At 48.8% G+C, this 16,864-nt stretch overlaps 2 protein-coding genes across 2 annotated transcripts in view; one reads left to right on the forward strand and one right to left on the reverse strand.

Annotated features, from left to right (window-relative positions):
- The window catches only part of LOC125721617 (NACHT, LRR and PYD domains-containing protein 12-like), a 566,129-nt gene that overhangs the window by 506,362 nt on the left and 42,903 nt on the right, over window positions 1-16,864 (reverse strand). The window lies entirely within an intron of this gene.
- LOC125721605 (serine/threonine-protein kinase pim-1-like) lies at window positions 1,772-3,730 on the forward strand. The gene is made up of 6 exons (XM_048997581.1): window positions 1,772-1,934; window positions 2,382-2,476; window positions 2,621-2,665; window positions 2,749-3,127; window positions 3,292-3,468; window positions 3,567-3,730. Exons 1-6 carry the CDS (start codon window positions 1,832-1,834, stop codon window positions 3,662-3,664), a joined length of 897 nt encoding a protein of 298 aa, XP_048853538.1. The 5' UTR covers window positions 1,772-1,831; the 3' UTR covers window positions 3,665-3,730.

Genomic DNA, 16,864 nt, shown 5'->3' on the forward strand with positions numbered 1-16,864 from the left:
CATAGTTTTGATGCCTTCAGTGAGAATCTACCAACGTAAATGGTAATGAAAATAAAGACAACACATTGAATGAGAAGGTGTGTCCAAACTTTTGGCCTGTACTGTATGTATTTTCTTACATATTTGAAAGTCCAAACAGTCAATCAAAATTTGTAAAAAAAAAAAAAAAAAAAAAATCCCGCCCGCCCGACCCACCCCCTCCAAAAAAAAAGGAGAACCATTTTTTTTTTTTTTAAGTGGCCTTAGTTGTAGCTGAACAGAACCGCAATGGCAGATTCCTGGTCACTTCCTGATTTTTGGTGTACTAGTCGGAGATACTTTTAGCTTTAGAACGAAAGAACCATGGCTTATTAGAGAACAGAGTAACAATTATTCATCCATCCCTTTGGGTCTTGGTCAGTCACGTGTCTGCACTGTCTGACACGCCCCCATTCGCCATTTTTAGTGTATAGTGGATGTAAACACATTTGGTTAAACTTGATATTCAGTGTTTTTTTTCTACACAAAAATGTAATGTTTTATGTAATCAATAATAATCAATTTTCATTACGAAAACACACTAGTAATTTAGGTGTTTACGAAAGGAAGAGAGTCAAGAACACCACAAAAATATCATTGGACATATATTTTATTTTAAATATGACCAATAAGGTTAATTGCCAAGTAGAATACAGGCTCGATATACAATGAGTTTATACAGCTCCTTCCAGACATCATGTGAAACGTTAGAAACCGTACTTGCAAATGTTTCTAAACTTAAACTATAGTTGGGCATTGGTTTGTCAGTGGACAGCAGTGACAGCCTTATCCTGAACTGTGTCTTATAATCCACGCACGCGAATATACACATACATGCACTGACAAACGTGTCATTACAATTTTGCTGTTTACTTTTGTCTTTAAAAAGCATTCACTTTGTAACGCTAATTTAACACGAACAGATTAACCAATTTCTGCACCCTCTGTAGTTAGGCTAGCTTGCTAGCGTAGTTTAATTAATGTGAAAATACTTCAGAAGACAAAAAAATGCATATTCAGTAATAATACAAATACAAAAAAACATCTTGCTTGCCTTTATGAAAGTGCCGAGAGCAAACACGCATTAAGGGAGATATCGTGTTGATAGTGATCTCCTTTCCTCTCACCGCTGCGACACAGGCCACCCGACGCCTCTTCGTTATCTCCTCTACCTGCTGTCCGTATCCCCTTTTCCAAGTGGGAAACCGAAAAAATGTCATGCGGTGCTACACCTTTCTGCCATTTCTGCCATGTCACTTAGTATGACAGCCTTTCACACAGCATAAGTGTCCCATCTTAAAAAGAATAATGCCACAAGCAAATGCTGCCACTTGAGTTATATACATCCAAAATGGCGATTCGACCCACAATACACTGCGCCTTTAGCGAGTGACGTCACCTGTCAATGACCTACCGAAAAGCTGTAAAAACTATCAATTTATATAATGCCTTGAAGAATGCTTTGCAAATGAGAAAGGATGTGTACTGCTCGTTCTTTAAAGTGTAGTTTGTATGTGTTATGCATCTTGCATTATGTTTGTATATTGTTAAAAAAAAATTAAAAACAACTCTAACCATGAAAAAAACACGTAGAAGGGGGAGAATATGCAAATTAACAACTAATTATATTACTGCAAAATAATATCATCAAATATCTTTTTTTCTATTTTGCAAAGGGGGGGGGCTCTGGGCTGCAGCCCAGGAAAGCCCGTGCATGATGACGTCAGTGGTTCTAGAATCTACAATATTCGAATGACGCTCACCTATCCTGCGCAGCTATAAAACTTTCATTTGCGTCCTGCTTTGAGAAACGATGGGTGTCAAACGATCACGTTCCGACTCTGACTGTGAATCTCCTCCCAAGAAAAGGAGAGAGAGTACGGAAGGCGATTTGCGGTTTAAAGGGTCCCGCAAAGGTTGGACGACTGGCTTTGATAGTTCATGAAAATTACACATAACTTATTTATTATTAAGAAAGCAATGTAAATCTTTTTTAATAAGGCTTGCTGCAAGAACAGATGTAAACAATGTACTTGACCTATAGATTAAACAAATAAATTAAAGCAATAATTAATTCATTAATTGATAAAAATTGCCACTGAATGTTTTGAAAACAAACATGTACCCAAATTGATTCAATATTGTGGCTGCTTTGATTCTGAACCTGAGCCTATTCTGACTGTAGCATGTAATTGGCACACTAAAGATAATACTGAATGAACAGACCAAGTTCAGGGTAGGCATGCAGTAAAGAAATATTAATGCATGGTATTTAAAGTTAATAGTGAATTTTCAGCAACTGTGGTATGGTATAGAAAATGCTGTGTGGACTCTTTCTGAAGTGTACCTGCTTAATGTTGTAGAACATTTGGAGGACCTGTACCACCAGGGGGAGCTACTGGGAGAGGGTGGTTTTGGAGCCGTTTATGCCGGCACTCGCAAGGCCGATGGCTTCCCAGTAAGTCTCCAAATGGTGTAGTCATGACATGCATAGTTATATCTCTCCAGAGATCCCTTTTATTATACCTGCTAGATGCAGCTGTAAAAGCCTATGCTTTCTCAATATATACTACACTAAATTTGTGATTTTTTTTCCCTCTAGGTGGCCATCAAATATGCCCGAAAGGATGACAAGGAGCTAGAACTGGTAAGTGTTTTCATTCATGGAGCTTGGTTTATTTGCAAGAATTTCTGCCTTAATATATGTACACCCTGCCCTCCCATTCATAGCCTGGACTTGACGGGCCCATCCCATTGGAAGTGGCGCTAATGATGCTCGTCAGCCATGAGTCATCTTGTGCCAACGTGCTGAAGCTCCTGGACTGGTTCAGTGGCCCAGAAGATTACATTATGATCCTGGAAAGGCCGGATCCATGCCAGGATCTGTACGAATTCTGCTATAGCAAAGGGGGCTACCTCTCAGAAGATGTTGCAAGGCACGTGCTGGTCCAGGTGCTCCAGGCTTTGCGTCACTGCCAGGACTCAGGCGTCTTCCATCGCGACCTCAAAACAGAGAATCTGTTAATCAGGACGGACACTTTGGAGGTTAAACTAATTGATTTTGGCTGTGGAGACAAATGGAAGGACACCCCCTATGTGGAATATTCAGGTCAGTAAGGGAGGCTAATTAAAAACCTGTCAAACTAACCCCTGTTTTTAACAGCAAGTAGTGGGTAACCTGGACCTATAATAACTCCCTGTAGTGGAGTTGGATGTGTATTCTTCAGTCCTAACCTAACTCATTGCAGTAAGTCATTTGCCTTGTTGTTTCAGGGACAGAGGACTTTGCTCCCCCAGAGGTGTTCCTGAGTGGGGAGTATCTAGCTGGCCCCACCACGGTCTGGTCTGTAGGTGTCACACTTTACGAGCTAGTGTGCGGTTACTTGCCCTTCCGCAACAAGAGGGCAATCATCTCAGGCTGCCTGATATTCCCCTCATGGGTCTCTCCTGGTGAGTAGCTTACTTTTTGTCCTACGACTAGAGTCTCCTGACAGGGAGTGTTCTTTTTCTGACTAACTCTCTGACTCTGCCAATCTATTCTCCAACAGACTGCTGCAGTCTGATTCGCCAGTGCCTGAGGCGTAAGGTGGCGGATAGGCTGACGTTGGAGGAGATTCAGGTCCATCCATGGCTGCAGCAGACGTGACTGCTGACCTGAAGGTCAAACAAGAAAATATTGTTTTGTTAACCTTCTGTAATCATGATCATCTTAAATAATGCGCAACTGTCAAATAAAAGATTTACTTTCACAAATGCTCTATATGGGTGTTTCTCATTTGTTCTGATTTTTTGGTAACAGTGGTTAGTTGATGCACAATATCCTGGTTCCCCGAATATCCAAGTCATATCATAATGATTTGACCTGAATTAAGACAATGGTTGGGCCAGAGGGAATCCAGACATCTTGGGGTGATAAGTGTTCGATACCTTACTTTGGATTGAGCATGATTGAGAGTCGGAGTCTGTTATATTTTACAAGTAGAACCTTTGCTGAGCACCACAATCTGTAACAGCTACAATGATTTGCACAACAATGGCTTTGCACCTGCCTTAGAGCCAAGGTCATTCTTGCTGCAAACACCTTCATTCTGTCTCTCATGCTTGGCCTCAATGTCTTAAAGGTTGTGTAAGCTAAAGCTAATGTTGCTATGCATAAGAAACACTAAGTGTTAATAATTCGGTACTTGTCTGGAAAGAGATTATGTTGCATGATTTCGCCACACCAGCCTCTGTTTCTCATTTGGTCAGCACATTTCATCAGAACAATTCTCTGCATAGCTTAGCATTTGCTATATCATGCTGAGCAGAAGGATGTCACACTTCTGCTCCAGCTTGTGGGAGCAGTTCTTCACTGCAGTTCTTCTGGAACCACTCAGATCACACATATTGCCAGAAGAGCACTTACCTTCTGGACCTGTGGGGCACCATTAATGAAAATTCCCTGTCAAATGCACCTTTATGATGATGCTGAAGATGGTGGCGTGCACAGTCGCAGCGGCTTGTGGCTCTTCATGTTTAGTGCTACTTCTTTGTTTGTCGCGCATCTGTGCGTATCCAAAGCGATACGGCCGTCAGGAGGTACTGGCCATGGGCCTCAGCACGCAACAAAAAATCACAGAGGAGCCTCGCCGCTCTTACAACTTTCCAGACGAGATAGCGAGACCTCCGGGTGCTCTGTGAATTGTTATCGCTGCCGGCAGCCGGAGACGTAAGCGTAAGCATAAGCGGGGATGTTGCTCCGGCTTGCTAGCGAGACTGCGGAAAGACCCCCACAAACCAACTCTCCCGAATATGTACGTCAGCAACGCGAGATCCATTATCCACAAAATGGACAAGCTGGAAGTTCTTATGGAGGGGAATCGCTACGTTCGCGACTGCTGTGTTTCAATAATATCGAAACCTGGCTTCACCTACTGATCCCCGGACGCAGCCGTACAACTAGAGGGCCGCACCATGCACCGCTGGGACAGAAAGAAAGACTCCAGTAAGAGCAGAGGAGGCTGTCTGTGCATTCACTTACATAAACATTGCTCTAAAGATAGTTTAACCATACATACACACTGTTTACCGGACCTAGAGTCCATCTCTATTAAATGCCGTCCTTTTTACTTACCGAGAGAGTTAACAGTCGTGCTAATCACAGTTGTGACTTACTACCCAATGCTAACGTTAGCTTAGCTCTCTCTTTGTTGTCAGACACCATTAATAAGCTACAACAGGCTCAGCCTGATGGCGTACACATCATAGCTGGTGACTTTAATCAGGCAAACTTAAAGTCCGTTCTGCCTAAGCTCTGTCAGCATGTAAAGTACCCGACCAGAGGGGAGAACATATTAGATCATGTTTATACAAACATTAAGATTGATTAAGACCAACACCACATGGCCCGAAGAAGTACTTTCTCAGCTCCTCAGCAGGGTGAACCCCAGGAAAGCCACTGGACCTGATGGTGTTCCCAGGAAAGTACTCAGAGCCTGTGCTGACCAGCTCTCACAGGTCTTCACCATCATCTTCAATCTCTAACACATGCCACCATCTCAGCCTGTCAGAAGTCCGCCACCATCATCCCGGTACCCAAAAAATCAGTCACACACAGTCTAAATGACTTCCAACCAGTCGCACTAACACCCATCATCAGTGTTTAGAGGGGCTGGTCCTAAACCACATCAAAACCCACCTCCCTGCATCTTTTGACCCCTATCAGTTTGCCTGCAGAACGAACAGGTCAACTGAGGATGCCATAGCGATCGCCCTTCACATCGTACTGAGCCACCTAGACCATCGGGAGAGCTACGTCAGAATGCTCTTCATCGACCTCAGCTCTACCTTTAATACCATCATCCCCGACATCCTGATTCCTAAATTGCACAACCTGGGACTCCCCCCACTCACCCCAGATAGTAAGACTTGGACCCCATCTCTCCTCCACCCGGGCACTGAGTACAGGCTCCCCACAAGGCTGTGTGCTAAGCCCACTACTCTACACCCTGTACACCTCTGACTGCAGAACGGCCCACTTCCCGGATCCACTTCCCCTCCACATCAAGGGCGACTGCGTGGAGAGGGTCCACACCTTTACCTTCCTGGGCACCACAATCTCTTCTGACCTCTCCTGGACTGAAAACATCACAGTTGTCATCAAGGCCCAGCAGCATCTGCATTTCCTGAGAGTGCTCAGGAAGAACAACATCAGTGAGAAGCTGCTGGTGACCATCTACTGCTCCACCATTGAGAGCATTCTAACATACTGTATCACAGTATGACTTTCCCGCTGCACTAAGGCAGACTGGAGGAGAAAGAGATCAAGACAGCGCAGAAAATCATCGGCTGCCCCCAATTTAGCATTTCCAATTAGCCTCAGCATGTCATCGGACTGTGGGGGGGAAACAGAAGTCCCTGGAGGAAACCCCACGATGACATGGGGAGAACATGCAAACTCCACACACATGTAACCCAGGCGGAGACTCGAACCCGGGTCCCAGAGGTGTGAGGCAACAGTGCAAACCATTGCACCACCATGCCACCCCCTACGTAATAACCGATTAACATATTAAAAATTCAATAACAAAAAAACCTATACAGTGTTACCTCAGTACTTGAACTCATTAGAACTGAAATTTAGTAAAAATCGAACCAACCAGTTCGAAAAAAAATTACTTAGAACTCAATCTGAATCTCAGAAGTCAAACTGTGAATGCCGACCTAAAATAACTTGTACGCATGGGGAAATGAGTCACACAGCACGCCTCTCAGCGGAAACAAAGGGTAACGCTTCAGTCTCAGCCTTGCATGCGCTGTGACAGAATCGTTTGTTGGTGATAGTGCTTTTTTATTGAAAATATCAGGTAATACACTGAACTTTATATCATTTTGGTAGCCATTGCTCACCAAAAAGTTACGCAATAGTTGTACAAATGTTACAACCTAAAAGTTTGTGATTTACGAACAAATTAACGAATACGGAGAAATAATAAAAATAAACAATGAACCTTCAGTCATTATGGAAGGAATAACCCCCTCTTCTCCCCCCGGAAAAAAATCCTCTAGCTTCGAATATTGTCAGGGGCCGCGGTTAAGGCGCGGTAAGCGAACGGGCAGCAAAGCGGGCAGGAAGCAGGTAAGGAGAGGAAAGTCGGGGAAAACGGGTATTTATTAAGGCTGTGGGGAGAGCGGGACAGAACACTAGTACTCACACCGACTAACATTAAGGCTGTGGGGAGAGCGGGACAGAACACTAGTACTCACACCGACTAACATTAAGGCTGTGGGGAGAGCGGGACAGAACACTAGTACTCACACCGACTAACATTAAGGCTGGGGGGAGCACGGGACAGAACACTAGTACTCACACCGACTAACATTAAGGCTGGGGGGAGCACGGGACAGAACACTAGTACTCACACCGACTAACATTAAGGCTGTGGGGAGCACGGGACAGAACACTAGTACTCACACCGACTAACATTAAGGCTGGGGGGAGCACGGGACAGAACACTAGTACTCACACCGACTAACATTAAGGCTGTGGGGAGCACGGGACAGAACACTAGTACTCACACCGACTAACATTAAGGCTGTGGGGAGCACGGGACAGAACACTAGTACTCACACCGACTAACATTAAGGCTGTGGGGAGCACGGGACAGAACACTAGTACTCACACCGACTAACATTAAGGCTGGGGGGAGCACGGGACAGAACACTAGTACTCACACCGACTAACATTAAGGCTGTGGGGAGCACGGGACAGAACACTAGTACTCACACCGACTAACATTAAGGCTGTGGGGAGCACGGGACAGAACACTAGTACTCACACCGACTAACATTAAGGCTGGGGGGAGCACGGGACAGAACACTAGTACTCACACCGACTAACATTAAGGCTGTGGGGAGCACGGGACAGAACACTAGTACTCACACCGACTAACATTAAGGCTGTGGGGAGCACGGGACAGAACACTAGTACTCACACCGACTAACATTAAGGCTGTGGGGAGCACGGGACAGAACACTAGTACTCACACCGACTAACATTAAGGCTGGGGGGAGCACGGGACAGAACACTAGTACTCACACCGACTAACATTAAGGCTGTGGGGAGCACGGGACAGAACACTAGTACTCACACCGACTAACATTAAGGCTGTGGGGAGCACGGGACAGAACACTAGTACTCACACCGACTAACATTAAGGCTGGGGGGAGCACGGGACAGAACACTAGTACTCACACCGACTAACATCAATCGACGGACGAAAACTAAGGCAAGACATGGACTGAAATAGACAAGGCTGGGCGAAAATAATCGGACACAGCTGGGCAAGATCAGGGAAGCACACGTGGATAATCAGGGGGCGTGGCACACACGAGGATAATCAGGGGGCGTGGCACACACGTGGATAATCAGGGGGCGTGGCACACACGAGGATCGGACGAGCCGGGCATGACAAATATGCAGATTAAGTCTTGGACAAGGTAAGTGTATTTTTCTAATTTTTTTTATTACTACTGTAAGTGTTATTTGTGCATCTTTTTTCTCATATTGTACACTCAATTTTCTTTCTTATTTCTTTAAATGTTTTGCTTTTGTTCCTACAATAAATACAAACCCTTAGTATGACTCAAGGTAGTAGTGCTGTGTCTGGGTTTATCAAAATGGTGTCATTGGTTTGTTTTTAACTTTACACATTGTTTGGATAGATTTATTTTCTTACTTTACAAATTACTGCTTTGATAAATGTGCTTAGATGTGTTTAGTATATGCTCTTCTTGTTTTATCCTGTTCATTTTGTGCTCAAATGCAAAAAAAAAACATATTTAGGTGTAATTTTTTGGGGCCGGGAACGAATTAATTGGTTTTCCATTATTACTTATGGGGAAAATTCATTCAGAACTCAAACCTTTTAGGAAGTTTGAGTTCTGAGATACCACTGTATTTTAAAATTGATCTTTTTTTTTTTACCAAAGCTAGATTATAATCTCCAGAAAATTTGGTCTTTGGTTTTTGAGTTATTGCTGAGATATCATTACTCATCTGAAGTGTGTATTAAAACCACAATTCCTTACAATGCTGTTAGCAGTAGCAGAATAGCAGTTAGTGATCAATGCAAGGTACGGGGTTATCTTTTTTCATGACGACTACTATTGCCAAAACTAGCTCTGGAAATATAATTTAAATTGCTAAGTTTTAAATGACTATTAAAAATAAATAAAACGACAATGTTGCCAAAGTAACTGAAAAAAAAGAGAATTAGGCCTACAGTAAAAGAGCTTTCTTCAGGGTCTGCGGAACTTACTGCAGGCAGCTATCGCGAAGCGAGGTCACACAGTATTCAAAACAATCTCTTCTTGCCTAAGACATAACAGACCCAATATGCCTCCCCTCCCGGGCTACCAATGTACAATTTAACTTCCACAAATGCACAAAAGTTACATACAAGCAGTACTGTTTAAAGGGAACGTGGGAATGTAATAAACAATTGCTATGCTCTCACTTTACAGTCCATCAGAGCCTTTGATGCAGCTATTGTGTCTTTGCTTGAAATTGTGAAAATGTCCACCCTGTTGCTGTCACAGGTTCAGCTATTAAAAGCACATCCTGATGATCCGTAACAAGTCTATCAGGATGGCATGGGAATGAATAGGATGGAGATGGTCTATGAAGATGTATAAAGCTCAGTCTCAGCTTTCCAGTGCTGGGCATAGCTTCTTCTACACATCCTAGCCACCAATCATCATCATATGCAGCCGCAACGTAACCTTTGGTGCTTTAAAGTCGAGTGATTCCATAAGTGTGCACTTACACTGGACCGATTTGCACACCTCTTATGAATGCAGGGCATTTATTAGCCATATTTACTAGCCATGTGGGCCTTTTCAGTGGTGTGGCAAGTACAGGTATCTGCAATGACATTAATGAAGCTTCCATTAAATTTCATTGTAGTATATTTGTAACCTTAACTAATGTTATTACTTACACCTCTGCTTGTTATACTATTCCATGTCAGTTTGGCTGCCATTAAAAAGGCCCATTAGTGATATAAAACCTTGTGACGCTACGTTTACGTCATGATATCATGATGCTGACTTTATCCAATACACTGACACTAATTGCATGATGTTTACGAATGTACGGCACCTGATTTTTTATCAGTTTGTAACAATAAAATGGTGCAGAAGATGACCGAACTATTACAGCTTCTATGGCAGCTCTTGCATTATTGTGAAGAATTAGAAAAGAGCGCGTATTCAGGGATCATAGTCATTTCTTGGCCCATGATGATGACTGGCTTCTAAGTTTAAGATTCAGATTTCCGAGAGCAATCCTTTCGGAGCTGTGTGCTGAACTGGGGCCAGCATTACAAAGGCAGACGATGAGGAATTCACCATGCCTGTTCCTCTACAAGTTTTGTCCACTCTTGGGTTCTTAGCCACGGGTGCTTTTCAGTGAGAACTTGCAGACCGATCGGGTATTTCTCAGTCAACACCAAGTCACGCCATGCCAGCTGTATAGGATGGCGTAATCTGCTTGTCACCCAGATTTCCTTGCACTGTGGTTCAACAGGCAAATATTAAAGCACAATTTTCAGCGATGTCCGCTTTTCCCAATGTAATTGGAGCTGTCGACTGCACGCACATTGCTATAAAGGCACCTCCAGAGGACAAATTTGCTCTTGTAAATAGAAAGTACTTTCACTCTATCAATGTACAAATTGTGTGCGATTCGAACCTGCGTCTCAGTAATGCACGGGCATCTCCGCCATTAAATCTGAGGGGGACATGTCCCCTTTACGTTTCAGAATTATTTGTTTAGATCCCCCCACATTTAACATGAAATGTTATTTTTATGCCAGTGTGTCCCCCCCCCCCCACTCAAAATGCTTCTGACGCCCCTGCATTAATGTTGTGGCTAGATGGCCTGGCTCAACCCATGATTCGTTCATTCTCAGAAACAGTAGTGATGGAAACAAATGTGAAAATGGGGTGGTACGTGATGGCTGGCTGCTCGGTAAGAAGATAGGCTATTTCCCATTTTATAATGTGGTCCAATATTGTAAGCTTTGTTTGATTTAACTATTTGACAGTTCCTTAGGGGACAGTGGGTGCCCATTGAAGTCGTGGCTGATATAATGATGCCCCCTATTCTCGGGCTCTATAGGGCAGCTTAAAGGCCACTGGTGCTGCCTGGACAAGACTGCTGGGTTGCCGTTATAGTCTGCAAAAAGCGTGTCACATAATCTGCCACAAAAACGTGGCTTGCCGGTATCTGAAGAGCTCAGGCAAGATGAGCCTGACCCCTGAGCCACCAGATTTTCCGCCAAATGGAACAGCGTTACAAATTCGTTTGAGTCTAATAGCAAGAGTGTAAAACAGGTAACCAAACACGGCATTATTTTTGAACTAATTCTTTTAATGTACTGTTAATATCACACAGCATGTCATTTGGATGTTTTAATTCATTGGCAACATCTCTTACAGCATATGCTATTGCATTTTGTGACTGCAGCACAGCTTCAGTCAGCACATGGCCGGACGGTCGCCCCCTGGTTTCTGAGGCACGAGAATGTGTGCAGCCAGCGCCAAACAGAACAAACAGAATAAACAAAAGTAAAACAGCATCTGCGCCCTACGTGTTATTCATAAACATGCAAGTAATTCAAACAAGTATGATACGAGAAAAACTTACCTGCACTGACAAAGAGAGACCCTCACCCGATAAAGTGAGAGACCGGGGATTCGCTCCCTCCGCCCGTGCTGACACCGGCGTCCCCCTCACCCGATAAAGTGAGAGACCGGGGATTCCGCTCCCTCCGCCCGTGCTGACATCGGCGTCCCCCTCACCCGATAAAGTCAGAGACCGGGGATTCCGCTCCCTCCGCTTGCGCTGACACCGGCGTCCCCCTCACCCGATAAAGTCAGAGACCGGGGATTCGCTCCCTCCGCCCGCGCTGACACCGGCGTCCCCCTCACCCGGTAAAGTCAGAGACCGGGGATTCCGCTCCCTCCGCCCGTGCTGACATCGGCGTCCCCCTCACCCGATAAAGTCAGAGACCGGGGATTCCGCTCCCTCCGCTTGCGCTGACACCGGCGTCCCCCTCACGCGATAAAGTCAGAGACCGGGGATTCGCTCCCTCCGCCCGCGCTGACACCGGCGTCCCCCTCACCCGATAAAGTGAGAGACCGGGGATTCCGCTCCCTCCGCCCGCGCTGACATCAGCGTCCCCCTCACCCGGTAAAGTCAGAGACCGGGGATTCCGCTCCCTCCGCCCGCGCTGACATCGGCGTCCCCCTCACCCGATAAAGTGAGAGACCGGGGATTCCGCTCCCTCCGCTTGCGCTGACACCGGCGTCCCCCTCACCCGATAAAGTCAGAGACCGGGGATTCGCTCCCTCCGCCCGCGCTGACATCGGCGTCCCCCTCACCCGATAGAGTGAGAGACCGGGGATTCCGCTCCCTCCGCCCGCGCTGACATCGGCGTCCCCCTCACCCGATAAAGTGAGAGACCGGGGATTCCGCTCCCTCCGCCCGCGCTCACATCGGCGTCCCCCTCACCCGATAAAGTGAGAGACCGGGGATTCCGCTCCCTCCGCCCGCGCTGACACCGGCGTCTCCCTCACCCGATAAAGTGAGAGACCGGGGATTCCGCTCCCTCCGCCCGTGCTGACCCCGGTGTCCCCCTCACCCGATAAAGTGAGAGACCGGGGATTCCGCTCCCTCCGCCCGCGCTGACACCGTCGTCCCCCTCACCCGATAAAGTCAGAGACCGGGGATTCCGCTCCCTCCGCCCGCGCTGACATCGGCGTCCCCCTCACCCGATAAAGTGAGAGACCGGGGATTCCGCTCCCTCCGCCCGCGCTGACATCAGCGTCCCCCTCACACGATAAAGTGAGAGACCGGGGATTCCGCTCCCTCCGCCCGCGCTGACATCGGCGCCCCCCTCACCCGATAAAGTGAGAGACCGGGGATTCCGCTCCCTCCGCCCGCGCTGACACCGGCGTCCCCCTCACCCGATAAAGTGAGAGACCGGGGATTCCGCTCCCTCCGCCCGCGCTGACACCGGCGTCCCCCTCACCCGATAAAGTCAGAGACCGGGGATTCCGCTCCCTCCGCCCGCGCTGACACCGTCGTCCCCCTCACCCGATAAAGTCAGAGACCGGGGATTCCGCTCCCTCCGCCCGCGCTGACATCGGCGTCCCCCTCACCCGATAAAGTGAGAGACCGGGGATTCCGCTCCCTCCGCCCGCGCTGACACCGGCGTCCCCCTCACCCGATAAAGTCAGAGACCGGGGATTCCGCTCCCTCCGCCCGCGCTGACACCGGCGTCCCCCTCACCCGATAAAGTCAGAGACCGGGGATTCCGCTCCCTCCGCCCGCGCTGACACTGTCGTCCCCCTCACCCGATAAAGTGAGAGACCTGGGATTCCGCTCCCTCCGCCCGCGCTGACACCGTCGTCCCCCTCACCCGATAAAGTGAGAGACCGGGGATTCCGCTCCCTCCGCCCGCGCTGACACCGGCGTCCCCCTCACCCGATAAAGTGAGAGACCTGGGATTCCGCTCCCTCCGCCCGCGCTGACACCGTCGTCCCCCTCACCCGATAAAGTCAGAGACCGGGGATTCCGCTCCCTCCGCCCGCGCTGACACCGGCGTCCCCCTCACCCGATAAAGTCAGAGACCGGGGATTCCGCTCCCTCCGCCCGCGCTGACACCGTCGTCCCCCTCACCCGATAAAGTCAGAGACCGGGGATTCCGCTCCCTCCGCCCGCGCTGACACCGGCGTCCCCCTCACCCGATAAAGTGAGAGACCGGGGATTCCGCTCCCTCCGCCCGCGCTGACATCAGCGTCCCCCTCACCCGGTAAAGTCAGAGACCGGGGATTCCGCTCCCTCCGCCCGCGCTGACATCGGCGTCCCCCTCACCCGATAAAGTGAGAGACCGGGGATTCCGCTCCCTCCGCTTGCGCTGACACCGGCGTCCCCCTCACCCGATAAAGTCAGAGACCGGGGATTCGCTCCCTCCGCCCGCGCTGACATCGGCGTCCCCCTCACCCGATAGAGTGAGAGACCGGGGATTCCGCTCCCTCCGCCCGCGCTGACATCGGCGTCCCCCTCACCCGATAAAGTGAGAGACCGGGGATTCCGCTCCCTCCGCCCGCGCTCACATCGGCGTCCCCCTCACCCGATAAAGTGAGAGACCGGGGATTCCGCTCCCTCCGCCCGCGCTGACACCGGCGTCTCCCTCACCCGATAAAGTGAGAGACCGGGGATTCCGCTCCCTCCGCCCGTGCTGACCCCGGTGTCCCCCTCACCCGATAAAGTGAGAGACCGGGGATTCCGCTCCCTCCGCCCGCGCTGACACCGTCGTCCCCCTCACCCGATAAAGTCAGAGACCGGGGATTCCGCTCCCTCCGCCCGCGCTGACATCGGCGTCCCCCTCACCCGATAAAGTGAGAGACCGGGGATTCCGCTCCCTCCGCCCGCGCTGACATCAGCGTCCCCCTCACCCGATAAAGTGAGAGACCGGGGATTCCGCTCCCTCCGCCCGCGCTGACACCGGCGTCCCCCTCACCCGATAAAGTGAGAGACCGGGGATTCCGCTCCCTCCGCCCGCGCTGACACCGGCGTCCCCCTCACCCGATAAAGTCAGAGACCGGGGATTCCGCTCCCTCCGCCCGCGCTGACACCGTCGTCCCCCTCACCCGATAAAGTCAGAGACCGGGGATTCCGCTCCCTCCGCCCGCGCTGACACCGTCGTCCCCCTCACCCGATAAAGTCAGAGACCGGGGATTCCGCTCCCTCCGCCCGCGCTGACATCGGCGTCCCCCTCACCCGATAAAGTGAGAGACCGGGGATTCCGCTCCCTCCGCCCGCGCTGACACCGGCGTCCCCCTCACCCGATAAAGTCAGAGACCGGGGATTCCGCTCCCTCCGCCCGCGCTGACACCGGCGTCCCCCTCACCCGATAAAGTCAGAGACCGGGGATTCCGCTCCCTCCGCCCGCGCTGACACCGTCGTCCCCCTCACCCGATAAAGTGAGAGACCTGGGATTCCGCTCCCTCCGCCCGCGCTGACACCGTCGTCCCCCTCACCCGATAAAGTGAGAGACCGGGGATTCCGCTCCCTCCGCCCGCGCTGACACCGGCGTCCCCCTCACCCGATAAAGTGAGAGACCTGGGATTCCGCTCCCTCCGCCCGCGCTGACACCGTCGTCCCCCTCACCCGATAAAGTCAGAGACCGGGGATTCCGCTCCCTCCGCCCGCGCTGACACCGGCGTCCCCCTCACCCAATAAAGTCAGAGACCGGGGATTCCGCTCCCTCCGCCCGCGCTGACACCGTCGTCCCCCTCACCCGATAAAGTCAGAGACCGGGGATTCCGCTCCCTCCGCCCGCGCTGACATCGGCGTCCCCCTCACCCGATAAAGTGAGAGACCGGGGATTCCGCTCCCTCCGCCCGCGCTGACATCGGCGTCCCCCTCACCCGATAAAGTCAGTGACCGGGGATTCCGCTCCCTCCTCCCGCACTGACATCGGCGTCCCCCTCACCCGATAAAGTGAGAGACCGGGGATTCCGCTCCTTCCTCCTGTGCTGACACCGGCATCCCCCTCACCCGATAAAGTGAGAGACCGGGGATTCCGCTCCCTCCGCCTGTGCTGTTAAGACTCTTACGGTGAGAAGCCACTCGTTTTTTCACGTCGACTTCAATGTCCGGCCACTTATTTTTAATTTTGGCCACCGTGCAAATAGATAAAAGCATTTTTAAGTGACCCTGCCACGCTCTGCCACTCCGCTTCATTTATTGCTGATGCCACTACTTAAACAAGCAAATAATATCACGTTTCTTTTCTCTTTTACTCTGAAATTCTGAAATACTTCTTTTTCTCATGTGGTTTATCCATTGTTATTTAAGAAAAACACAGAACAAAGTGGTTATTTATACAGATTTACATATGCAAATATACATAGTTATGGGTGGGTCGGGAGGGTGGCTGTGGGCTCGTTCACGTGCGTAAAATATCACGCTCTCTGGGATTTATAAAGGGAATGTGTGTAGATCTGTGCTTATGCAAAGTTTTTTTTCTTTCCTGTATTTTTTCTTGGTTACGCTCATTCCTAGTTTTGTCCGTACGCCATATTTTTGTGTGAATTCTACACACATCATTATACATGAGGCCCCAGGTTATTTTGTTTAATGTGTATAATCACGCAAAATCTGTTTATTTTGAATTTGATCATTTGCTATCTTGACACCCTGTAAGAGTATGTAATAGTAAAATCACATAACGCAGATAAGCCAGTTACATAGACTATATATGGATAAGTGCATAGATTTCAACAGAAGCTTTGAAGAAAATAAAATGCTTTATTTTTCTTACATAGACTGTAGATTTCTTGCGGTGTTACCAGTATGGTGTAAATCTATATTGTAGTTCACAATCACACCGGTAATGACTATGTGTGTTAAAATGATGTGAGGGGGATGAAAGCATTAAAGCTCGGCTCCCAGCGCAGTGTCCAGTACAGGCTGTGTTTCCCTGCTAATCTGCGGCTCATCCATCATGGGAAAGTACATATTTTTTCCACTCCAGACGCAATTTTTTATACTAACATTAACACCACCTCACCTGGAGACTGATTTTGCCTGTCATTGGTTAACTACTATTTTTGTTCAGGCGTATGTATGCACTTTCACTGTTTCACTCTTATTCCTAGTGATGTTTATTGGTCTATTGATTTTGCTGGTTTTAAAACATGCACATGCTTAAATGTAGAATGCAATCACGATAGACAAAATGATGTGCAGACTCTTAGTGGGTGTCACTGAAGTGATGTGAATGTTAGTAAG

The sequence above is a fragment of the Brienomyrus brachyistius genome, unplaced genomic scaffold (assembly GCF_023856365.1).
Source record: "Brienomyrus brachyistius isolate T26 unplaced genomic scaffold, BBRACH_0.4 scaffold34, whole genome shotgun sequence".
NCBI classification, from domain to species: domain Eukaryota; kingdom Metazoa; phylum Chordata; class Actinopteri; order Osteoglossiformes; family Mormyridae; genus Brienomyrus; species Brienomyrus brachyistius.